Source organism: Portunus trituberculatus, chromosome 20 (genome assembly GCF_017591435.1).
Source record: "Portunus trituberculatus isolate SZX2019 chromosome 20, ASM1759143v1, whole genome shotgun sequence".
NCBI classification, from domain to species: domain Eukaryota; kingdom Metazoa; phylum Arthropoda; class Malacostraca; order Decapoda; family Portunidae; genus Portunus; species Portunus trituberculatus.
Window position 1 is genome coordinate 8,363,013 of NC_059274.1, and position 26,890 is coordinate 8,389,902.

The 26,890-nt window shown below is 37.4% G+C and overlaps 1 protein-coding gene across 5 annotated transcripts in view; it reads left to right on the forward strand.

The window, feature by feature from the left end:
* Positions 1-26,890, forward strand: part of LOC123506561 ((E3-independent) E2 ubiquitin-conjugating enzyme-like) — a 41,553-nt gene that overhangs the window by 6,735 nt on the left and 7,928 nt on the right. For 3 of the 5 annotated variants that reach the window (XM_045258757.1, XM_045258761.1, XM_045258758.1), the window contains 18 exons: positions 68-106; positions 448-615; positions 1,005-1,171; positions 1,513-1,721; positions 2,022-2,181; positions 2,507-2,661; positions 2,858-3,022; positions 3,160-3,549; positions 20,855-21,008; positions 21,326-21,481; positions 21,580-21,744; positions 22,043-22,358; positions 22,804-22,839; positions 24,068-24,231; positions 24,725-24,892; positions 25,576-25,669; positions 26,038-26,239; positions 26,665-26,771. In XM_045258757.1, coding sequence (XP_045114692.1) covers positions 68-106; positions 448-615; positions 1,005-1,171; positions 1,513-1,721; positions 2,022-2,181; positions 2,507-2,661; positions 2,858-3,022; positions 3,160-3,549; positions 20,855-21,008; positions 21,326-21,481; positions 21,580-21,744; positions 22,043-22,358; positions 22,804-22,839; positions 24,068-24,231; positions 24,725-24,892; positions 25,576-25,669; positions 26,038-26,239; positions 26,665-26,771 — 3,015 coding nt within the window. The remainder of the gene's footprint in view (positions 1-67; positions 107-447; positions 616-1,004; positions 1,172-1,512; positions 1,722-2,021; positions 2,182-2,506; positions 2,662-2,857; positions 3,023-3,159; positions 3,550-20,854; positions 21,009-21,325; positions 21,482-21,579; positions 21,745-22,042; positions 22,359-22,803; positions 22,840-24,067; positions 24,232-24,724; positions 24,893-25,575; positions 25,670-26,037; positions 26,240-26,664; positions 26,772-26,890) is intronic. The other 2 variants (XM_045258759.1, XM_045258760.1) reach the window with 2 other exon arrangements.

A 26,890-nucleotide genomic window follows, 5' to 3' on the forward strand; every position in this document is an offset into this window, starting at 1 on the left:
AGTGGGGATACCAGGTCACATTGTGCTTGAAGTATATGCTTATTGCCTCTTAATGACTTTCTTGCAGATCCTCCTGTTGTTCCACCTCAAGCAAGTGAAAATACAGGTAAAGATTTGTAGTGAAGCATTAACAGTGCTGGCATAAATTTAATGTTCAAATATCAGTAATAAGGTTCTGAAGTCTGTTAGGTTAATGTACAATTGTAGCTGTTTTATGGTGTGTATCAAAAGTAATAATGTAATGATAGTAATTCTAAATTGCATAGATTCATAGCTGCTTCATATAAATATCCTGTGGGCAATTGAAGATTACTTATTTAAGTTTGATATAAGTGTGTGTGTGTGTGTGTGTATGGTGGGGAGGAGGTGAAGAATGGCTTTGTGCGTTATCACTCCGACTCACACAGGTGCAAAATATTTTTCACAAAGTTGTGTATTTGTATTTAGAGTTTGAAGTGACAGTCATAAAGGATGTGGAAGGTGCTGATGGAGGTGTCCCTGTGGAGAACAACAAGGAGGACGGCACTAATGACAGCGATGGTTACATTGATGTGGACACAGATGACTGTTCGGACACTGCCTCCATCAGCAGTGGTGCTTCCACAGGATCCACTGGTGAGTTGCTGCTTGATACACTCACACAAATCTGTAGGTGTTGATTTTTGCATATTTTCCCTGCATTACTGGAAAAATTAAATTTTTAAAAAATTTATATGTTTGAAGTTCTACCTTTATTCTTATTTGTTAAAATTTAGTGGTCAAAGCTTAATACATCAGCATTTTTCTCATGAACTTTTTCTTCTTTTTGGAAACATTTGTTGGTTGCAGATGATAATGTTGCCTTGAACTTTATATAGTTTATTCTAAGTTCGGAAATTCATTATGTATTTGACAGGGTGTTTTTGTGACTTGGATGATTGTTACAATTACTCTTGCAGTGATTCTGGTGTCATAGCACAGGTCTGTAAGATGGCAACAATGTTTTGAATTTACTCTTATTAAAGGGAAACGCAACAAGAAAGGTCCTGCATTAATGACAAAAATGATGAAGAAACGTAAACTTAAAAGGGCCAAGAGGAAAGCTCCAAGTGAGGCCGCCACCATCAAGCCAGGTGACCAGCTGGTGGTGGAGACATTGATGACAACTTCAAAGGCGGATGTAGTGTGGCAAGTGAGTCCGATTGATATGAAAAGATATCAGTGCAATGTGGCACAAGTCTTTATGAGCAGAGTATCTTGATACCTTGCAGTAACCATTATCATCTGTCTAATGCTTATGAGGGAGTAATATGTAAGAATGGAAGTTAACATCATGGGATAGGAAAGAAAATGCCTCTTTAGAAATAGAATGACATATTGAATTGAAATTATCCATCTTTCCTTCATTAAACTGTATTTTCATTTTATGCTTTGGGTTATATCTTATAGTTTTTCTAGTCACTTACAAGTAATGGTGAGTGCAAGCTTTTATAGTGAGTGCAGTTTTTAAGAGCAGAACATTTTGATCATCAGGATGGCACCTTGGAGAAGGCAATCCTGTCAACTGTTCTCTATCCAATCCACCATCTTGATGACCAGGAATTCTTTCCTGGGGACTTTGTGGTGGAGCAAAAAGACAACATAGACCCACATGAGTATGGCGTTGTGCAGAAGGTAGACCATGCTGGCAGAACTTCCATTGTGAAGTGGTTCAGAACCTACACTGCTGGAAGTGATCCACAGTGAGTTGAGCCTGTGGTGTTTAGAGGATTGGGGAACATTTTGTGTTTTGGTTGTTATCTATCTTGAGTATAATATGAAAGTTTTCCATCTTATTTCTTACATTACTTGTCCATTTCTTTATATCATTTAGTGAATTACAGATTGCAAAGAATTTAGTCAGCAGCCAAGAGATAATGCTGTGGTATTGGCTAGCAGAGTGATTTTTCTTGATGTATCTCATCTTATTGTCTATATTTTTAGCATAGACTTCTTGTATTGTAGGAAATGGTGCAATTGATATTGTTTTCCACCTGCTGCAGACCTCAGCTTCTGAGTCAGCAAGAGATGAGTGTGTATGACTTGAGGGATCACCCAGACTTCCGCTACCGTCCTGGCTCAGTAGTTATCAGGGTCGCCAACTTTGAAGAGAACCAGAACTGTTACACTGGACAAGTGCTGGACAACTTTCCCAGTGGAGAAGTGTGTTCTCATTGGCTGATAGTTATTTTGATTGCAAAGTGTTTGATAATCTTACATTCATTCTTTCCTTTTTGATGATACTGAATCTAGTAAGGATAATGATCAGATATCATGAAATTATTAAAGTCAAGTAGAGTGAAACAAGATGAGGAGAGCCAAGTCAGCAAACAGAGGTGACAAATTTTTGAGATTTGCTACTTCACTTCATATCCCATCATGAAAATCACTGTTGCTAGTCACTTGAATACTAAAAAGAAGGAAGGGAATCAGCTTTGTGGGGACAGAACTGCTTGTTTTGCACAGTAGTAATTCACCATTTTTACAGGTGAGTGTGTGGTGGGTGGATGGCCAGAAGTCAGTGTGTTACCCTCAGGATTTGTATAAAGTTGGGGAATACGACTCTGATGAAGGAGAACTTTGGGATGACACAGCTTCAGATGAGTCATGGGAGACAGAGAGTGAACACTCTGTCATTGCAGAGTAAGTCCAGGCCCCTTGGCCAGTGTTTCTTGTAATGCTTATATAATAGCAAAGTGGATCTTGTAGTTTTTGTTTTTGGGTGGTGTTGTGCATTATGTGTGGGCCGTGTACTGCACCATACCTATTAAAACCCACACCTATTTAATGTCATTGATGCTACTGAACTTGGCATAATAAGAAAACTTCTTCGATACAGAGAGAGTGAGAGTGAGAGTGAAGGTCTGCTGAAGACCCGCCTCGTTGCCAACATAGAGAAGGCGCGGATAGCCATGAGCCGCCTTGAGGAGATATTCACTCAGAATCCAGCACTCCAGACAACAGCAGTTATGAAGCAGCTTTTAGATTGCTATAAAGAGTGCAGGTGAGTAAACAAAACTGTTTGCAATAAGCTCTCTAAAGTTCTGTACATTCCTGTTGTAAATAAGCAACCATTGTTGTACCATTTATTTTTGGAATGTATTATCTGTTTGATTTTTGCACAACTTTGTGTGTTGACAGATACATGGACAAGCTGATGGGCACAAGCTTCTTCCATGAGAGCAACTTTCAGGGACTCATTGAAAAGGTGCGGGAGCGTGGCCGTGCCTCCACCACCCAGCGCATGACAGAGCAGATCAACCGCCTTTTCTCAACCTCTGATGCTGAGGCCGGCCTGCTCACCTCTCAGTTGAGCTCTGGTGATGACACGAAGTCTGAATTGGGCAAGTCTGACAAGGCTGATGTCCCTAAGAGTAACAAAAGTAGTTCAAGCAACAAGGACAACAAAAGCAGCAAGGAGTGTGGGGGTCCAGCCAACACAGAAGGTGATATTTTGTCATCCAAGGATGCAATTTTGAACAGCTCAACTACACTCTCTGAGAACCTGGCAAACCTCAGCATGTCTCAGTCGTGAGTATTTACCATTATGTACTTTGTTGGGTGCCTAGATTTCAAACAGGATAACTTTGTCTTATGTTTCTTTATTTCTGCTTAGGATTTGTTCAAGGAGGTGGTTATAACAATCTATTCTTATTTGCTGTCATCTGGCCAGAGTGAGTAATATTTCTGTTAGGCAGTGAGTGGTTTAATTTGTGTGGACAGTTTTTCCTTCAATGTATTACGTTTGTCCAGTGTGTGTGTGTGTGTATTTACCTAGTTGTAGTTTTACAGGGCCTGGGCTTTATGCTTGTGTGGCCCCGTCTCCATGTCTACACTTGTCCAATCTTACTTTAAAAGTATGCACACTACTTCTTCATTTAAACTGTTCCACGTCTCAATACATCTTTGCGGGAAACTATATTTTTTAACATCTCTCAGACATCTTCCTTTTCTCAGCTTTTTACTATGCGATCTTGTGCTTCGGATGTTATATTCTTCTCTCAGGATCAGTTTCTCATTATCCACTTGGTCCATTCCGTTGATCAATTTATAAACTTGTATCAGGTCTCCTCTCTCCCTTCTTTGTTCCAGGGTTGGTAAATCCATAGCCTTTAGTCTCTCCTCATATGTCATCCCTTCAAATTCTGGAATCATTCTTGTAGTCTCTCCAATTTCCTTATGTGTTTCTTTTTATGAGGGGTTCACACTACTCCTGCATATTCCAATCTGGGTCTTATTATAGTACTTATCAATTTCTTCATCATTTCTTTGTCCAGATTATATGTTTCTCTAAAAATTCTATCAATATGGCTTACTGGTTGATTGTTTTCTTCCATCGTCACTCTTAAGTCCTTTTCCTTTTTAACTTTCTCCAGTGCTACTCCATCTCCCGTCTTATAGTTTCCCACAGGTCGTCTTTCACTCTTTCCCATTTCCATGACATGGCTTTTGTTCACATTGAATTCCATTTCCCACTTTTTACTCCATTCCCATATCTTGTTTAGGTCTTCTTGCAGTATTTCACAATTCTCTTTTTGCTTTATAACTCTGCACAGTTTCGTATCATCTGCAAACAGATTTATGTAGCTGTTCACTCCTTCTGGCATGTCATTAATATAAATGAGGAAAAGTATTGGTGCCAATACTGACCCCTGTGGCACTCCGCTTTCTACTGCTCTCCACTTGGACTTCATATCTTTAACTACCATCCTTATTTCTCTCCCCTCAAATAATTTTCTATCCATCTCAATGTGCTTCCTTTTAAGCCACCCTTCTCCTCTAACTTCCATAGTAATCTTGCATGTGGCACTTTGTCAAACGCCTTTTTTAAATCCAAATAAATACAGTCAACCCATCCTCTCTCTCTTGTACTCTATCAACTATTCTAGAATAGAAACTCAATAAATTAGTTACACAAGACCGTCTTTTCTTAAAACCAAATTGGCTATTTGATATTAATTTGTTGTCTTCAAGGAACTCGATCCATTGTTTCTTTATTATTCTTTCACACATCTTGCATATTACACTAGTTAGTGATACTGGTCTGTAATTTAAAGGTTCTTCCTTCCTTCCACTCTTATATATGGGAACCACCTCAGCTCTTTTCCATTCTACTGGTACTGTTCCATTTTCTATTGAGCATTTTATGATGTTGTATATAGGACTTGCTAGTTCTTCCCTACATTCTTTCAGTATTCTGCCTGAGACTTCATCTGGTCCCATTGCCTTCTCTTCATCCAGTTCCTTCATTAACTCTTTTATTTCAAGCTTGGTTACTTTAATCTCTTTCATATAGATTGTCTCTATTACCCTGTGGCCTTTCAAATTTGGATTCCTTAGTAAAGACCTCCTGGAATTTATTATTTAATAGTTCTGCCATACTTTTGGGTCTTCCACCATCCCGTTCTCTCCTTTTAACCTTTCTATTGTTTCTTTTGCCTAATTTTTCCATTTATGAATCTATAGAACAATTTTGGTTGCTCCTTACATTTTTCGACAATGTCCTTTTCAAGTTCTTTTCCTCTTCCTTCCTCACCTTAACATATTCATTTCTCGCTGCCTTGAAGTTTTCCTTATTTGCTGGATTTCTATTTCTCCTCCACCTTTTCCATGCTCCATCTCTTTTCTCCTTTGCCCTAGCACACCTTGCATTAAACCAATCTTTCTTTCCTTCTTCTTTAGGTCTATATTTTGGGACATATTCCTGACTCCTGTTTTGTATATTTCCAAAAATAAGTTATATTTCTCTTGCATTGTCTCTGAGTTTTCCATCTCCTCCCAGTTTACGTTTTAAAATAGTTCTTGAGATTCTCAATATCAGCCTTTCTGTAATTTAATCGGTCTCCTTTGTATGAATCGTCTCTATCTTCCTTTCCTCTTCTATATCTATTTCTAATATTACATGGTCACTCTTTCCCAATGGGCACTTATATCTTATATCATCATTCATTTGTATACCCTTGTAAAAACTAGGTCCAATCTCGCCGGCTCGTCGTTTCCTCTGAATCTTGTGCATTCCTTTACTCTCTGGTCCATCATATTGTCTATCATTAGGTTCAGAATCTTTCTCCCAGGCTTCTTCCCCATACCACTTTCATAATTTTCCCAGTCCACTTCTTTACAGTTGAAATCTCCTACTAATATCACTTTTCTCCTTTCTTTAACGATTCTCGTTAGACTCCTTATTGTGTCATCTATCATGTCTTTATATTCTTGATTGGTCCATGAATTTGTTTTTGGTGGCACATATGTTACAATGATTGTTAACTCTTTTTTATTAATATGCATCTTAACATACAATACTTCTGCTTTTCCTTCCCACATTCCACTTGGTTTATCACTATCTCCTTCCTTAACATTATCATGACTCCTCCTCCTTTACCCACTCTGTCTCTTCTCCATACATTATACCTATTATCCAAGTCTATTTTGATTGCCTCATTTAGTTTTGTTTCAGCCAGGCATACAATATCTGGATTTTCTTTCTTTATGTAATCTCTTAATTCTAATTTACTTGATAAAACCCGTCTATGTTCGTATACATCATTTTTAGTCTTTTGCCTTTATCATTTTTAGTTAAACTTGTTCCACTTTTTCTCTTCCTTCTCGTTTATATACCATTTCCTTATCCTGTCTCCTAGAATTCTCCAAAAAATGCCTTTTTCCTCTTCTGACCTTTCATTATTCTTTTCCTTACTGCTGCTGCCAGTTCATTGTATCTCTTCCTTTCTTCCTCATTTCTATTTTTCTCATTATATAGATATCCTTGCAGCCTTCTGTTTCTCTAAGTTTTGTTGTTCTATATAATATTTCTTCTGTTGCTGCTTGTGATTTTAGTAGTATTTTAATTGGTCTCGTTTTCCTTCTTGATATGGTCCCATTCTGTTTATTTCTTCTACTTCCTCTTCCAAGTTCTGCCTATCTTCGTCGTTTAGATTCTTCAGTAGGTCTTTGACTGATTTCATTTCTTCTTTTCTCTTTTTGGTCTATATTTTATATTTTTTCTTTTATTCCAAATACGACTACACTCTTCTTTTTTCTGCAATTTCTCTAACTAGATTTTCTTTTGTCTTGAGGACTCCTATCATTTTGTTTGTCATATTTTCTTCTTTTCTTTAAGTTGTTCTTGAATCACCTCCTGAAAATCAGCCTTATCTTTCTTATCTTGGACTCTCCATGCTTGTACTTCTTTTTAATCACGTTCTGTACTCTTTCCTCTTCCTTGTTTACTAGATCTTTCAGCTTCTCTTTTCTTTCTCGGCTTTACCGAGTCCTTCTTCCATCTGCTTCTTGTAGTTAGCTACTTCCCTTTTTAGTTCTTTGTTTTCCGCTCATAGCCTAGCTTCGTTTTCTTCCACTTTTTTTTTTACCCTTTCTCTCAGTTTTATAAACTCTTTTTCCTGTTCTTCAGTCTCTCATTTCCATATTCTCCTTTATCAATTTATCTAGTTTATGTTCAATATTTAACACTCTCTTAAGTAGTGAAGTATACGCGCTCTCCCTCACCAACATAGTCATCATCAGCTTTCATTCCTTCTCTAGTCTTATGTCTGCATTTTGATGGAATCTCTTTTTCACTCATGATTCCTTAATAATGGATTTCATGAAAAAAAAAAAAAAAGATGAGTCCACACTACCTGCCTAGGCCACTGTAAATACTGTACAACAGGTATGTAGTGAAGATCAGCTGATTGTCGGAACGGCGCCAGTGCATCCTTCCTCAACCGCGTCTCGTGTATTTACCTAGTTTTACCTAGTTATAGTTTTACAGGTCCTGGGCTTTATGCACGTGTGGCCCCGTCTCCATATCTACACTTATCCAATCTTACTTTAAAAGTATGCACACTCGTTGCAGACACTACTTCTTCATTTAAACTATTCCACGTCTCAATACATCTTTGCGGGAAACTATATTTTTTAACATCTCTCAGACATCTTCCTTTTCTCAGCTTTTTACAATGTGATCTTGTGCTTCGGATGTCATATTCTTCTCTCAGGATCAGTTTCTCATTATCCACTTGGTCCATTGCGTTGATCAATTTATAAACTTGTATCAGGTGTGTTTGTGTGTTTTTACCTAGTTGTATTTACCTACTTGTATTGTAAAGGTTGGAGTGGGGCTCATAGTATCCTTTCTCTGTCCCTATTTATCCAATTTTTCCTTAAAGTTATGCATATTATGTGCTGTAACAACTTCATTATTCAATGCATTTCATTTCTCCACATTTTGTGTGGAAAACTGTATTTTCCAATATCCTTCTGACTGCCTCATCCTGATCTTCTTTACGTGACCTCTTGTCCTATCTTCTTCTGTCACCAGCACCAGGTTTTCCTTGTCTATCTTTTCAATGCCATTGACTATCTTGTACATTGTTATTAGGTCTCCTTGTTCTCTTCAATCTTGTAAGGTTGGTAGTCCTATTTCCATCAGCCGTTCCTCATATGTTAGGTCCTTTAGTTGCGGCACCATCTTTGTAGCAATCTTCTTTATCCATTCTAATTTTCTTATATCTTTTTTAAAGCTTGGAGACCATACCACAGCTGCATATTCCAGCTTTGGACGTATCATGTTTGTGATTATTTTTTCATCATATCTTTGTCCATGAATTAAAATGCCACTCTTATATTAGTCAACATTTTATATGATAATTCAAATATCTTTCTAATGTGTTTTGTGGGGTTCAGATTTTCCTGTATAATTACTCCCAGATCTTTTTCCTCTTTAGTCTTCATTATTTGTTACTCTCCCATCAGATAGTTCCATAACAGTCTTCTTTTGCTCTTTCATAGTTCCATTACATGACATTTCTTGGCATTGAACTCCAATTTCCACTTCTTACTTCACTCATAGATTCTGTTTATATCGTCCTGTAACAACAAACAGTCCTCCCGGGTTTTGATAACTCTTATAGCTTTGCATCATCAGCAAATAAATTAATGTAACTGTTTATCCCATTATGAATGTCATTTACATAAATCTGAAACATAATGGAGGGTGATAATGACCCTTGTGGCACTTCGCTAGTTATTTTTACCCCAAGATGAGTATGTATCTCTGATCACAGTTCTCATCTCCTTATCCTTCAAATAATCTCTTGTCCATTCTAACAAAGTTCCTTCCAGTCCTTCTATGTTTTCTAGTTTCCAAAGTAGTCTTCCATGAGGGACTTTATCAGAAGCCTTTTTTATATCCAGGTATCCTGTTTCCACCCATCCATCTCTGCTTTCCAGTCCTTCTATTACTCTCGAGTAGAAGCTTAATAAGTTCGACACACATGACTGTCCTGTCTTGAACCTAAATTGTCTGTTTGATATGACTTGTTTTTCCAGATGTTTAACCCATAACGCTTGTGACACCGGTCTGTAATTTTATGGCTCAGTTGCCTTTCCTCCTTTAAAAATCAGTATTGCGTTGGCTCTTTTCCATTCTAGTGGAACTTTCCCTTCATTTAGTGAACTTGTAATTATTTCCCAAATTAGGTTCAGTAGTTGCTCTTTACATTATTTTAGTATCCAGCGTGATACACCATCCAGCCCCATTGTTTTTCTATTTCTTGCATTCTTATACTGGCGTCTGTTATTGTCATTTCTCTGCTTTATGAGGTTCTTCCAAGCTTTATCTTTTGCCCTTTTCACTTCTGTGCATTTAGCATTGTACCAAGTGAGTATTTTTTTTCTAACTATAAAAAGGTACATATTTTACTCCTTCGTTGTATTTCTGTAAGAATATTTCATATTTTCATTGTATTGTCTTTTCGTACATAATGTTTGTCCATTTTATGTCAGCAAAAAAGTTCCTTAATTTTGAAAAATCTGCTCTTGCATAATTTAATCTCTCTTTTTTTGTAGTCATCTCTGTAACTTATCCCACCCTCCTCCTGTATTTCTAGCTCTAATGTCACATGATCACTTCTTCCCATTGGACTAAGGTACAGGCAATCCCCTGCTTAACGAACGTTCACACAATGAAATTTCGTTACAACGAACGTTTCCTTTTACTACCACCTGCTCATATAACGAACACCAAACTCGCTTTAACAAAATTTTATCCAGGTAATTTTTTCCAATCTTGAAAGCCCCGCTGTATCACGCAAGCTGACATGCTTTTGAATACACCAGCACCTCTTGTGGACAAAACGCACACCACTCACTCCCCTACCCTTCTCCGCTCTTAGTTCAAAACAAAAACAGGGTCCAACACCAGCTCATCATCTCACGCTCAACATGCCACCAAAATGCCCTGCAACCATCCCTGCAATGTCACCTAGCATTGCTAAGAAGAAAAGGAAGTCTCTTACTCTCAAAGTGAAGCTGGGTATTATTCACAGACACCATGGCTTGACTCCATCTACTGTCTCTACTATTTTCAAGTCAGCAGACTCTATTAAGAAGGCTGGTGAGACTGTATCTTCCTTGCAGGCTAAAAGAACCACCTGAACTTGTGACTCTTCAATGGATAAAATGGAAAGCCTTGTGGAAATGTGGTACATAAGTTTTGTATGCGGTACAATGATGCGCCATTTGTTTGCATTCCACAGGTTGCCGGCTAGCGTCTCTCCCGCTTCACTCTCCTTCTCTTCATAAATTGAAGATCAATATTATAAAGTTACTTACATACATACATTAGTGTACATTATAATGACTTGGTCGTAAATTAAAGTGCTTAAATGTTTAACTTCATAATTTTTACTTTCATTAAACCTTTTACTGTACTATGATGCACTCTCACTTTGTTTACTCTCAATGGAAGTTCAAGTCATTGATTGGTTCATTTAACGAAAATTCGTGCAACGAACGTTTTTTTTAGGAACGTAACTCGTTCGTTAAGTGGGGGTTGCCTGTATTGTATGCTGGGAGGGGGCTCTGGTTTCTTTGTGAATACTAGGTTAAGCAACGATGGTTCTTCTTCCCCCCTGTACCTTGTTGACTCCTCCACCTACTGGTCCATTGTATTTATCATAGTTAACTGTAACACCTTGCTCCACTGTCCAGCATTATCCATTACTCCCATCTCTCTCCAGTTTATTTTTTTTTACAGTTAAAGTCTCCAACTAAAGGTATTATTTCATCTCTTCTCAACATATTATCTAAGCACTTAATCACCTCTCTTTGCATATCTTTATGTTCTTCAGTTCCCCATGTATTTGCCTTAGGTAACTATGATTTTTTTTTTTTTTTTTTTTTTTTCAATTCCTCTGTTTTGATAGTTACTCCCATTACTTCCACATTGCCCTCACCATATTGAACATCCTCCACACATATATTATCACGAATCATTATTAGCACTCCTCCTCCCCCTTTACCATTCCTGTCTCTCTCTTCTCCATCTTTTATATCCCTCCTCCTTAAAGTTAACATGGATCTTCGCTCTTAGTTTAGTTTCAATGATGCACATTACATCCGGCTTTTTTTTCTTTCAAATAATCCCTAACCTCCAACATGCTGGATAACAACCCATCTATATTAGTATAAATCACTCTTAATTTCTTGCCTCCTCCACGACTTCCTCCTTCTTCTGTAGATACCACTTCTTTAGTCTCATATCTAGAACCCTCCAGTAGAATTTTTTTTTTTCATCTCCGTCCGTTTCCTGTTTTTTTCCTTAGCTTCATTTCTAAAGACTTTCTCTTTTTCCCTCTCCTCTAGGTTCATATTTCTTTTTATCCATATATCTTTATGTTCAGTATCATTGGCCAGCTTCCCTTTTTTTGTCATAATTTCCTCCACCTCATTCTCACTTTCATTGGTCTCCTACCCTCTTCACTAAATCTTCCCAACCTAATCACTTCCTCCTCCTCCTGTTCCAGTTCCTGTGTGTTGTCCTGGCCCTGTTTGATAATAGTTTTGGCCAATTCTCTCTCTGTTTGGATTTTATTTTTCCTTCATCCCCAAAGTCACGAAACATTTCCTCTTATCCACTATATCTCTCACTAGATCTTCTTTCTCCTTAATTACTTGTATAACAGTGTCTTTTGTTTTTTCCTGAATTTGTCTCTTTACTACCTCTGAAAATTTAAGTTTTTCCTCTTCATGTTCTTGTTTCCATGCATTTCATAATTCCTTCAGCTTGTTTTCACCCAATCCAATTTCTACTCTGTCCTCAATCTCATCCTGTACTTTTTTCTGTAGGCTCCTTAAAGTGTTTTCGTAGTCATGACATGTAGCTTTTAGTATATCATTTTGTTTCTTGATCTCTTGTAACTCCTTTAATCCCTGATTGATTACACTGACCTTCTCACATTTGACTAATCTCAATCTCAGCTCTGTTTTCTGTTATCAGTTTGTCCTGCTTGTCCATTAAATTTGCCATCACTTCCTTCATGTGCCTTATGTCTCTTTCCATGCTTAGCAATCTCGTCATATTTCCTTTTTCGTCTTTAAATCTCCTCAGTCCAACAGGTGTTTCAATAACTTGTGGATATTCACAAGATGGCATTTGTTTTTATGTCAATCATCTGGCTGTGCCACTCAGTTCTGTTTCTCTTTCCATTTTTCCATCTACATGATCCAAAATCTTTATTATGGAGAGAGGAGAACCCTATGGTCCCCTATCCTCCTGTACAAACATCTAGGCCAGGCTCCAACGCCTGATGAAGCTCTTTACCTGGGAGCTGCTCAGCACGTCTTCTCAGTGCGGTGTTGGCAGTGTGTGTGTGTGTTTGTGTGTGTGTATTTATTTACTTAGTTATATTTACCTAGTTGTAGTTTTACAGGGCCTGGGCTTTACGCTTTTGTGGCCCTGTCTCCATATCTACATTTATCCAATTTTTCTTTAAAGCTATGCACACTCATTGCTGACACCACTTCCTCACTCAAACTGTTCCAAGTCTCAACACATCTTTGTGGGAAACTATATTTTTTTAACATCTCTCAGACATCTTCCCTTCCTCAGTTTTTTACTATGCAATCTTGTGCTTCTAATGTCATATTCTTCTCTCAGGATCAGTTTCTCATTATCCACATTCCATTAATCAATTTATAAACTTGTATCAGATCCCGTCTCTCCCTTCTCTGTTCTAGGGTTGGTAGATCCATAGCCTTTAATAATAATAATTTGTTGTCTTCAAATTCTGGAACCATTCTTGTAGCCATTTTTGTAGCCTCTCCAACTTCCTTATGTGTTTCTTTTTATGGGGGCTCCACACAACTCCTTCATATTCCAATCTTGATCTTATTATAGTACTTATCAATTTCTTCATCTTCTTTGTCCATGTAGTGAAATGCTAATCCAATATTCCTTAGCAAATTATATGTCTCTCTGAAAATTCTATCAATATGGCTTACCGGTTGATTGTTTTCTTCCATCGTCACTCCCAAGTCCTTTTCCCTTTTTACTTTTTCTAGTTCTACTTCATCTCCCATCTTTTAGATTCCCACTGGTCGTCTTTCACTCTTTCCCATTTCCATGACATGGCTTTTGTCCACGTTGAATTCCATCTCCCATTTTTTACTCCATTTCCAGATCTTGTTTAAGTTTTCCTGCAGTATTTCACAATCCTCTCTTTGCTTTATAACTCAGCACAGTTTTGCATCGTCTGCAAACAGATTTATGTAGCTGTTCACTCCCTCTGGCATGTCGTTTATATATATATATATATATATATATATATATATATATATATATATATATATATATATATATATATATATATATATATGAGAAAAAGTATTGGTGCCAATACTGACCCCTGTGGCACTCCGCTTTCTACTGCTCTCCACTTGGACTTCATATCTTTAACTACCATCCTTATTTCTCTTCCCTTCAAATAATTTTCCATCCATCTCAATGTGCTTCCTTTTAAGCCACCCTTCTCCTCTAACTTCCACAGTAATCTTTCATGTGCCACTTTATCAAATGCCTTTTTTAAATCCAAATAAATACAGTCAATCCATCCCTCTCTCACTTGTACTCTGTCAACTATTCCAGAGTAGAAACTCAGTAAATTTGTTACACACGACCAACCTTTTTTTTAAAACCAAATTGGCTATTCTTAATGAATTGTTCCTAAAAACCTTCATTGCGAACCATTATCAAGTTTCTGACTTGAACTTCCATTGTGAGTAAACAAAGCGAGAGTGCATCATAGTACAATGAAAGATTTAATGAAAGTAAAGATTATGAAGTTAAACATTTAGGCAGTTTTAATTTAAGTCATTATAACGCACACTGATGTATGTATGTACGTAACTTTATAATGTTGATGATCTTAAATTTATGAAGGAGGAGAGTGAAACACTTCCTCAATCTGTGGAATATAAACAAAGGGCACATCATTGTATCACATACAAAACTTATGTACCATATTTCCACAAGACTTTCCATTTTATCCATTGTAGAGTCATGAGTTCAGAAGGTTCTTCTAGCTTGCAAGGAAGATACAGTCTCACTAGCCTTCTTAATAGAGTCTGCTGACTTGAAAATAATAGAGACAGTAGATGGAGTCAAGATTCAGCAATGCTGTTAGTTTTCTCGCCTCTATGTGTCTGTGAATAATATCCAGCTTCACTTCGAGAGTAAGAGACTTCCTAGTCTTCTTAGCACGCTACACATTGCATGTTTTTTTTGAGTGAAACACTGCTCTGACGCTCTTATTGTTTTCCAGTAGTTCATGTTTCGTCCATGAGAAGCGCTGGTATATTCAAAAGCCTGTCGGTTTGCATGATATGGCAGGGCTTTCAAACTTGGAAAAAATTACCTGGATAAAACTTCGTCAAAGCGATTTTGGTGTTCGTTAAACGAGCAGATGGTAGTAAAATTAAACCTTCATTGTAGCGAAATTTCTTTGTGTGAACCTTCATTAAGTGGGGGTTGCCTGTATTTGATAATAATTTGTTGTCTTCAAGAAACTCAATCCATTGTTTCTTTATTACTCTTTCACACATCTTGCATATTACACTAGTTAGTGATACCGGTTTGTAATTTAAAGGTTCTTCCTTCCTTCCTTTCTTATGCATGGGAAGCACCTCAGCTCTTTTCCATTCTACTGGTACTGTTCCATTTTCTATTGAGCATTTTATGATGTATATAGGACTTGCTAGTTCTTCCCTACATTCCTTTAATATTCTGCTTGAGACTTCATCCGGTCCCATTGCCTTCTCTTCATCTAATTCCGTCATCAACTCTTTTATTTCAAGCTTGGTTACTTTAATCTCTTTCATATAGACAGTTTCTCTATTACCCTGTGGTGATTTGAATTTGGATTCCTTAGTAAAGACCTCCTGAAATTTACTATTTAACAGTTCTGCCATACTTTTTGGGTCTTCCACCATCCCGTTCTCTCCTTTTAACCTTTCTATTGCTTCTTTTTGCCTTATTTTTCCATTTATGAATCTAGAAAAATTTTGGTTGCGCCTTACATTTTTAGACAATGTCCTTTTCATAGTTCTATTCTTCTTCCTTCCTCACCTTAGCATATTCATTTCTCACTGCTTTGAAGTTTTCCTTATTTTCTGGATTTCTATTTCTCCACGTTTTTCATGCTCCACCATCTCTTTTTTCCTTTGCCCTAGCACACCTTTCGTTAAACCAATCTTTCTTTCCTTCTTTAGGTCTATATTTCATGACATATTCCCTGACTCCTGTTTTGTATATTTCCAAAAATAAGTTATATTTCTCTTGCATCCTCTCTGAGTTTTCCATCTCCTCCCAGTTAACATTTTTAAAATAGTTCTTGAGATTCTCAATATCAGCCTCTCTGTAGTTTAATCAGTCTCCTTTGTATGATTTGTCTCTATCTTCCTTTCCCTCTTCTATATCCATTTCTAATATTACATGGTCACTCTTTCCCAATGGGCACTTATATCTAATATCATTGTTCATTTGTATACCCCTTGTAAAAACCAGGTCCAATCTTGCCAGCTCATCGTTTCCTCTGAATCTTATGTTTTCCTTTACTCTTTGGTCCATCATATTATCTATCATTAGATTCAGGAATCTATCTCCCCAGGCTTCTTCCCCCATACCACTTTCATAATTTTTTCAGTCCACCTCCTTACAGTTGAAATCTCCTACTAATATCACTGCTCTCCTTTCTTTAATGATTCTCATTAGACTCCTTATTGTGTCATCTATCATGTCTTTATATTCTAGATTGGTCCATGAATTTGTTTTTGGTGGCACATATGTTCCAATGATTGTTAACTCTTTTTTATTAATATGTATCTTAGTATACAGTACATACTTCTGCTTTTCCTTAACATCATCATGACTCCTCCTCCTTTACCCACTCTGTCTCTCCTCCATATATTATACCTATTATCCATGTCTGTTTTTATTGCTTCATTTAATTTTGTTTCAACCAGGCATACAATATCTAGTTCTTCTTTCTTTATGTAATCTCTTAATTCTAATTTACTTGTGTATTTACCTAGTTGTATTTACCTAGTTGTAGTTTTTGTGTGTGTGTTTATGTGTGTGTGTGTGTGTGTGTGTGTATTTACCTATTTGTATTTACCTATTTGTGTATTACAGGGCCCGAGCTAAGCTCTCTGTGTCCTGTCTCCTTGTCCATTCCTGTCATATCTCTCTTTCATCTGATTGACACACACCGCATCATCGACATGACTGCTCAGTTTATTCTACTTATCAATGCTACGATGCGGGAAACTGTATTTTCTCACGTCATTTAGACAGATGTCCTTTATTAGCTTCTTTCCATGTCCTCGGAGATGATTACTTGTGGTCACCTTTATCAACTCTATCCAGTATGTCAATCTTGTTCACCAATTTATACATAGTTATCATGTCTCCTCTTGTTCTTCTCTCTTCTAATGTGGTCAGCCCCAGCTTCCTCAGTCTTTCCTCATAGTCTAACTCCCTGAGTCCTGGTACCATCCTTGTTGCCAGCCTCTGTACCCTTTCTACCTTTTTCACATTTTTCTTCATATGTGGTGACCAGACACATACTGCATATTCTACCTAGGGTCTTATTAAGGTACATAATATCTTCTTCATCATTCCTTCATCTAGGTAGTGGAATGCAAGGCCAATATTTTGAAGCATGTATGTTTTCCCAAAAATCTTGTTAATGTGTTTCTCCGGTGACAAAGTGTTTTGCACGGTTACTCCTAAGTCTTTCTCCTCATTGGTCTCTTTAATTTTCTCATCACCCAGCCTGTAATCCCAGTTTGGTCTGTATCTACTTCTTCCCATTTTCATAACATGGGTCTTGTCTATATTAAATTCCATCTGCCACTCTTTACTCCACTCATATATTTTATCAAGATCTTCCTGTAACTTGTTACAATCTTCCACATTCTTTACTCTCCTCATAATTTTAGTATCGTCCGCAAACATGTTCATGTAACCATCAATTCCTACTGGCATATCATTAACATAAATCAAAAACATGATGGGACCCAGCACTGACCCTTGTGGAACTCCACTGGTTACCTTCTTCCACTCGGACTTCTTTCCTCTCACCACTGTTCTCATTTCTCTTCCCATTAAGTAATTTTCCATCCATTTTGCTAGTTTATCATTTACTCCTCCAATCATCTTTAGTTTCCACATCAGTCTATTGTGTGGTACTTTATCAAAGGCCTTTCTCAAGTCCAGGTAGATAGCATCCACCCATCCCTCTCTATGTTGTAGTATGTCAGTCACTCTTGAATAAAAACATAATAAATTGGATACACGATCTTCCTTTTCTGAAACCAAACTGCCTTTCACTCAGAATGTTTTCACTTTCTAGATACTCACTCCACTTAGCTTTAATTACTTCTTCACATACCTTGCACAATATACTAGTCAACGATACTGGTCTATAATTTAGCGGTTCCATTCTACTACCATTCTTATATATAGGCACAATGTCAGCTCTTTTCCACTCTTTCGGGACTAATCCTGTTCGTATGGAGGTTTCCACAATATCAAATATGGGGTTCAACAATTGATCCTTACATTCTTTTAGCAACCTCCCAGATATGCCATCAGGCCCCATTGATTTATTAATATCCAGATTGCTTATAATTTTCCTTACATCTTCCTTAGTAACCATGATGTCCTGCATTTGCTTTATTTCCGTAGGCCTTCCTCCCATAAAATGCTCCTCCTTTGTAAACACTTTGCAAAAGTTGTCGTTCAAAATTTCAGCTATATCTCCAGCATCTTCATATACTTCTTCCCGTTTTTACCTTTTCTATTGCCTCCCTTTTATTTAGTTTTCCATTTATGAATTTGTAAAACATTTTGGGTCACTATCACAGTTTTCCACCACCCTCTGTTCATATTCCTTCTGTGCTGTTCTCCTTACTTCAACATATCTATTCCTTGCTGTTTTGTAGCCTTCCCTTGATAATACATCACTGTTTTCTTAAGTTTCTTCCATGCCTTTTCTTTGTTCTTTTTTGCTTCTTCACAATTTCTATTAAACCACTGTTTATTATTTAAAGTCCTCTTTCTGTGATATGGCACAAACTTTTTCACAGCAGAGTTATACAAATCCATAAATTTATCGTATTTCAATTGCATATCTCTTTCCTGGTATACCACGGACCAGTCAATTTCATTAAAGAACTCCCTTATATGGTTATAATTTGCCCTAGTATAATTTAATTTTTCCTCCCTGCGTTCCACAATCTTATTCGTGCTTAATTCCGTATCCAGCTCAAAGCTTAGGACATCATGATCGCTTTTCCCCAAGGGACTTTCATGTTCAATTTCCTCTTTTAGAGAGATTCCCCTGGTAAATACCAAATCCAACCTTGCTGCAACATCTTGTCCCCTGCACCTTGTTGGTGATCTCACCCACTGTGTCATCAAGTTATTTGTTGCTACCTTTAACAATTCTTCTGCCCACTCACCACCTTTCACCACTTTGTAGTCTTCCCACACTATTTCTTTGCAATTAAAGTCTCCAACTATCATCACTCTATCCTTTCTGATGAGTTCTTGCTTCATTCTGTCTAGAGTATTTCTCATCACCATTTGGTACTGTTCATATTCCCAAGCACTGGTTCTGGGTGGTATGTATACTGTTATAATATTAATGTCCCTCTTGCCATCTGTTATAAGCATACTTATCACTTCCTCATTTCTCTTACTATAGTTCACCTCCTTCACTATCAGATCTTCCTTAGTAAGAACCATTATACCACCACCACCTTTATTTTTTCTATCATTTCTCCATACTTTGTAGTGTTTTACAACAAACCAGTCTAGCTTTATTTCAGGCCTTAGCTTTGTTTCCACTACACACATTATGTCTGGTTCGTTATTTCTTAGGTAATCCATACATTCTAGCCTCTTAGACAGAAATCCATCTATGTTCGTGTAAGTCACTTTTATTCCATTCCTAGTCTCGTTCTTCCATGTAATGCCTATTCTGTCTGTTTTATCTACCACTTCTTTAGCCTCCCATTTCTCATCCTCCAAAAAAACTTGATCTTTTCCTCCTCTGTTCTTTCGTCATTCCTCTCCTTCACTTCAGATACTAGCTCCTTCATCTTCATTCTCTCATCTTGTGACATATTTCTTCTTATGTAAATTGTTTTGGTTTCCTCAGAGTCCTTAAGTTTCCAAGCCCTCCTCAACAAGGCCTCCGCTGCCACCTGAGACTTTAATTTCAATTTTAATGGTCTATTCTTGCCTTCCTCAAAAGCTCCCAATCTCACACTTTCTTCTACCTCAGCATATAGGTCCTCTTCTTCCACAGAGATCTTGTTCAGTAAAGACTTAATCCTGTCATTTTCCTTATCCCTCCTATCCTGCCAGTTCCTGTTAGTTTCCTCCCGCAATCCTATTATGATCACACATTTTTTCTTTTCAGCGATATTTCTCACCACATACTCATTTTCCTTTAGTGCCTTTACCATTTCCCTCTGCGTAATCCCTTTATTTTCCTCTTCCTGCTTTTTTACTATCTCCCTAAACGACCTTTGTACCTCCAGATGTTCATGATTCACTTCTTTCATCCTAGTGTCAATTAGATTAAGAAATTCCTCTTTCTTCAAGTCCCCTTCGGATATTTTTATCTCCATTTCCATGAGTTTGGCCTTCATTTCTTCGCATTGTTTCCTTAGTTGTTGGTTTTCTTTCTCCATCTCTACTTTTTCCTTCAACAGCTCTTTATTCTCTAGCGTTAACAAGTAGATCTCTTTTTTAAATGAATCATTCTCGGCTAGAACTCTATCCAGTTTTTCTTCTATTGACAAAATACTTAGGAACTTACTCTCCAGCGCCTGGATTCTTGCATCCATGTCAAGTTTCTGCAGTTCTTTTGGCGTAGTAATAAAACCTTCGAAGTCTCTAGTTTGCCTGGACGCCATTTTTGTTGTTGTCAGCTAATTACAGCCAGAGCGATCACCGTCCACACTCCCCTCTCAGGGATCACTCTCCATATCACTCACTTTCAACACTAAGAGACAGTAGGACATTTACGGACACAAAACTTAGAGTTACCCGGGCCCTGTAATACCATAGGTATTTTCTTTCTTCCTGTACGCAGCCGGAGACGAGCCGTCCTCTCTCAACGACGGCGACGATGTGTGTGTGTGTGTGTGTGTGTGTGTGTGTGTGTGTGTGTGTGTGTGTGTGTGTGTGTGTGTGTGTGTGTGTGTACATCATCTATTCTGTCTCTGTCCTACAACGTGGCTTATTATTCTTTGCAGGATTAAGGAGTATTAAGTTCGTGTTCATTTTACTCCCTTCTCAGTAGATGAGTTAAACCGAATGGCAAGATCTGAGATTTGACTGCCTTAGATGACTGGCAGATGTCTGCATTTGTTGTATTTGTGCCTTGTTCTCATCTCATACTGGAGGTGGCTTAGGAAAACTAAGCCAAGTTTATGGCAGCTATGAGGGGGGCTGACAATGTGTACTTTGTATCACCTTTAGCAAAGCCAGCAAGCCTGAAAAGATGTTAGATGGGGGTCGCAACAGAGGAGGGGAGCTGCGCCACAAGAGAATGAGTGAGACAGACATGACCCTTCATGAGAAAGCTTATACTGATACACGCCTCAAGGATTCCAAAAGCTGCAATGATCTCAAGGTTAGTTGGTCTCAGTATCTATGCCGATTCACTTTAGTCCTCCAGTAAGGATGATATCATTCATTTGAATCATACATGTCCAGATAGTCAGGTGTGTTACAGAAATCTTTTGATTTTGTCTGAATACTGTCAGTTTGTCAGGCATTTGAATACTACTTTAGCCAATCATTGATGGAGTATAATAAATATGAAGTGTTGCATTTGTTGTGTATCTGTTCAGTGTATTTTCTTCCAGATGGTCAATGAGCATGCATGGATGGAATTGAGAGATTCGCTCATGAATTTTCTAGCTGTTAAGTATATTATTCTTCTTGTAGGTGTCGTGTGACAGTGGAGTGACTGAAGAGATCCGCACATCCCACATGTGTGCCCAGCTGTGTTCTCTCATGAAGGCTCAGCTGCTGAAGACTTATGAGGAGGTGGTCTTCCGCTTTGGGGGACACTTTGACATGAGCCTCATGCAAGATTGTCAGGTAAGAGTGACTCGTTTTGACCCTTTGGCTATTTTGCAATGTTAGTAATATTATAATTGAAGATCATCTATTGCTGACACCCCTGACACTTGCTGCAGGAAGAAGAGAGAGTGACAGTGGATGAAGGAAGAGTCGTTTTAGATGAGGAGAGAATGCTGGCAGAGTGGGCACAAATGCACAGTGATAACAAGGAAAACATTCCCATGTTTGAAGATATCGTTAATGAAAATACTTCTGCTCCTAATGCAAACTCTGTTGAAGTGGTGAGTTTTCATTCTAGAATTGAAGATGTTGCTTACTTGGATACTTCTATTTATAAGACTCATTACATAATAATGAAATAGAAAAGTCTTTCTGATCAGAGATTTGGTTTCAGATGCTTAATTCACTGATAAGTTCAAGAATAGGAAATCAATACATCATTACCATAAGTAATATTAGATTTTTTAGTTTTCTAGTGCTCCTTTATATACCATGTTGATGTGTTTTGAAGAAAATACTCATCATAAAAATATCTTAAAAAGAATAAGGAATTGAAAGTTACTTTGCACCCTCCCTAAGGGCTCTGAGGATGTGGAGATGGGGCTAACCGAGGCAGGTGCTGTGTCTGATGCTACAAAGGAGAAGGAAATAAGTGAAGAGACACCATCTCCTTCATTTGTGTCACCCATTGCTGCTTCACCAGTCACTAATGGCAGTGTGATAACTAGCAATGGAAATGAAAGTGAAACCACCAATAGAAACACCTCTGTGGAAGATTCTGCCAATGATGACTTGATAGATGCCATCATTGCTAATGCTGTTGCTGCTGTCAATGGTGAAGTCTCTGTGTCGGTGATGGGCATGTGTCCCGAGGCAGTTGTTAGTCCTGCAGAAGGTCAGTACTGATACTTATACCACTCTTGTTTTCTCTCCTCATTATATGTACATCTGTGCTCTGACAGGCATTTTGTCAACATTCACAAATTATTTTGCAGATATGTTTTTGTGCAGTTTAGCTTAGAATGATAATGTTTAAGTGGATGTATTATAGTTTGATATATTTCTGAAAATTAACTGTAACTAACTGTAGATTGTTTCATATCAAGAATCAAAATCACAAAACTTAGCAGGATTGTGTTTTATTATAACAATAATTGTATGAAGTATACATGAAATTTTGGTTTTCAGTGTAGGAAGAAGAAGCATTCTAATTGACATACTAATCATATGCTAGTAATATGCACTTCCTAGTTTCCATCCCTAGAATAAGAACAATGGTATATGGTTTGTGTGTGTGAAAGCTTTAAAAGTGCTGGTTCCTCCACATGTTGCCGACGCAGGTGTTGGAGAAGCTATTGCCAGCTCTGAGCCAGACGGTGAGCAAAATGTGCCTTCTAGTAAAGCAGTTTGGTACAGTGTACATATTCTTTCCTCAGTAAAGTCCCGACACACTGGATCTTAAGTGAATCAGGGTCAGAATATGTTATCTGTGCAGCTTTTTGGCTTCAGTTAGTAGTTGTTGTATTGTCAAGGATACAAGGGGAAGAAAAGAAGTGTTAGGCACATCATTAGTGTTAGTAATGAGATGATTTGTGAATATATACTGTGAGCTAAAAATGAAGCTGGTGCATTTAGCCTGAAGAGCAAGGCAGATGTTAAGACAGCAGATAAAGACTGGAGCTTGTGCAAGAAATAGATTGTTGGAGGAAGTTTGGGGCGCGAGGGCAGTGACAAGAGGTTTTCTTGGGATATCTGAATGGGAATGTTGTAGATCTTGACTAAATCAATCCAGTTTGTCCGCACTTTACTGTGTTTTTATATACATTTAGGTTGTATTTCTGGACAGCTCTGATATTATATATTTATTTTCTCCCGTAAGTGTTTGAAACATTTTTATTTTACAGGTTTCTTTTTGAAAATGGCTAAAGAAATACAAATCATAGTTATGTGAAACCACTTTCAGGCATATGTATTGAATTAGAATTTTTGAAGTGAAGCTTTTTATAATTTTTTTTCACAATTACAAAGAAGTTGAATTATTATATTTTTGAGTTTTGCATATTGTTAAACTTTTTGTTCTGCTGGTAATTTGTACTATGTAGCATGTGTAGGAGAGGAGCAAAACAAAATGTAGTACTGTACTGTATTTGCTGGCATTGAGATGTTCTGGTGTTAAGATGTGTCATCATATTTGTAGATACATATAGTACAGGAATTCATTTTACTGACTGATACATCAAAGTACTTGCCTAATGAAAACTCACATCTTTCATCATGACATAAGATATTTTCCTCCCCCCAAAAAAGTAACGTCTTCAACACCAGGAAATAGGATTGTAAAATATATAAGTAGTTGACTTAAGTTGTTGGTAACATAACAATGAACTTGCTAATTTGGGATCTAAAAACACTTTAATATATACAACATTGTCAGTTAATTATATGAAAACCTGTTTAGAGTCAGTGTGAAATATGGCAGTGTAGTTTAGCAATTGTTACCATAAGTGATGGGAATGTCCATGATTTCATTTGATGCCTGACTTGTCATGGTTATCCTCACTTATTTGGCTTCACTATTTAATAAATTATCTATTTGTTTCTCAGGATTCCAGGTTCTTGAGGCAGCTCCAGACAGTCATAAGTTCAAGCTCACCATGTTCCAGCCCACTGACCCTCAGCATTTCTACCGAACTGTGCGTAAGGAGATGAAGCTCCTCAACACTTCCCTCCCGCCAGGCATCTGGGTCAGGGGATATGAAGACAGAATGGTGAGCCTTGCTTGAAACTTTTTTATCTCTTGTCTGCACCAGTCACAGGTCCTGATCCTTTGTCCACAGCTCAGGAAAAGTTTAAAAATGCTATTGTTACAAAATTAATGATGACATTAATGAGAATAATGCATGGAATGCTGTGATTATGGTAATTTTGCAGAGTTAAGCATGTAAATCCTTTTTTTCAATACCATCCTTCAAACTAGGGAATATGGAAAAAAAAAAAAAAAAAAAAAATATATATATATATATATATATATATATATATATATATATATATATATATATATATATATATATATATATATATATATATATATGGAGAAAACTTTTAAGAACCTACATCATTTCATGAAGATTAAATCATTCTGTGAGGGAATGGACTTCTTTACACATGGAGTTTTTGCAGATAGGAAAGCTACCTTATTAGATAGTACAATGGTATTGTTCATCTTTTCATTAACCAAGTTCATGATGATCCTTCCTTCAGGACCTGTACTCTGTCATGATCCGGGGACCAGAGAGGACACCATATGAGGATGGTCTCTTCTTCTTTGACTTCCAGCTCTCTGCAGATTATCCTCGAGCTCCACCTTTATGTCACTATGTCACTTATTGTTCAGACAAGTTGAACCCAAACCTTTATGAAGATGGAAAGGTAAGTAAATGTACACATTTTTTAAACAAATTAAACAGCAGTCATATACTTGAAACTATTCTTCAGTTTAACTGCATTGAGTTTCATCAAAGTATACCACATATCTGAATGTTTAATTACTTAAGTAATGTATTGGAGGCAGTGGCATAGTGGGTAAGGTGGTGAGCGTGGGGTCGGGCAGACGTCCACATGTAGGTTCTAATCCCACCACGTACAACCTTAAATATTTTGCCATTTGTCGAGTGGTTTAAATCATGATACCCAGGTTCTAGGTGGTTACACCCAAGATGAGCTTCGGGGTGATATGAGCCCTAATATGGGTACCACTATAAATAAAATTGCCTGCGCCACTAATGGGCGGAAGCTGAACAATGCTTCCCATACACTCTTCAAGTGTGCCTACAGGCGCTATAGGCCTTACCGTAGAAAAAAAAAAAAAAATGTGATGCACGACATGTGTCATGGAAGCATGGTGGTGGGGAAGAGGGATGGGGATGGGGATGTGGAGGGTGAAGAGGAGGAAGGTGACCTAAGATATACATTATAATCAGCTCTAACCAATGACAGCTGTTAAAAAAAAAGGATGACCTGTCTTTTTTCTTATAGATATAGGTAGGAAAACTGCTCCATCAAATAGGGAGCCAACTGTACATAAAGTTGAGTTTGTTGGTGGTGTTTTGCAGGTGTGTGTTTCTCTTCTGGGCACCTGGAGTGGGAAGGGGACAGAAGTGTGGACCAGCCAGAGCAATCTTCTCCAGGTCATAATTTCCATCCAGGGTCTGTTTTTATAAGTTTTTTGTGAATGTCTATCAGATCATTAGATGTTTTCATGAATTCATTGACATCCTTGGAGGTAATTGATTTGTGCACCAATGTCAAAATTACTTGCCTTACATAGGAATTTAACTGTCATGAGTAGTAATGAAAGAATTTCTCTATGTTGGTGTTATGTAGAGGTTTTGGGCCTGGAAAGTGGTGTTTCATGTGGATGTGGTATGCTTGCCTTTCTGTTGAAGTATAGCATTGTTTTTAGATATTATTGCCATTACAAAACTCTAGGAATGAAATATGCATTAGGTGAATTGCAAGAATGTAGTTGCAGATAAGTGTTGTTGTGTATTTCAAGTGTAATGTCTGTCCTGCAGGATTGATTCTTGTCAGTGAACCATATTTCAACGAGGCTGGCTATGAACGCCAGAAAGGAACTCAGCAAGGACGGGAAAATTCTCGCATGTACAACGAAATGGTTGTGCTGAAGTTGATTCAAGCAATGGCCAAAGTTATTCAAGCACCTCCTGATATATTCAGAAATGAAATTATTCATCATTTCCATATAAAAGCAGCCAGGTAAATTTTGAAGATGAGTCGTTCAAGGAAAAGTAGTTTTTCTCATGATGTGAATGAACTTATTATTGTGAAGACCTCACCAATATCTGTTAATCTCTTGCTTCTATGTAGTGAAGAGAAAATATAAAAAGGCATTTGATTTGACTATCTAGATCATGCCAGAATGGAATCAAGTTCTTTCAGACTAATAGACTAAAAAAGGAACATGTTGATTGCCATCTGGTATTCATTTCATCATTTTTTGATAAAATTGAGAAATGTTAAATATTTTGTTGCACATCAAATTTGGGTATGATATAATTTTATTTATTTTTTTTTTCCATGGAGACATGAGAATCAAAGAAAAATATAATTGTCAATTTCTTTTGTTATATTTTACATTGCTCCCAAGTCTTCATATATAAGACACACCTGTTTCCTTTCAGACAAGTTCAAAGATTGGAATGTTGGCTGGAAATTTCAGAAAATTACAACATCACCCACCCTCTGTCACCAACAACTCCCACCACATTCCGGGAGATTCATAACTCAGGTATTAAAGAGAGAGAGAGGGAGAAAACTTTATTTTTACTTCTATTTTCAAACTGGTGCTATTATCTTTGGTCTTTTCATGGAATAACCATTTCAAAAAGTGATATCTTCACTTCATTG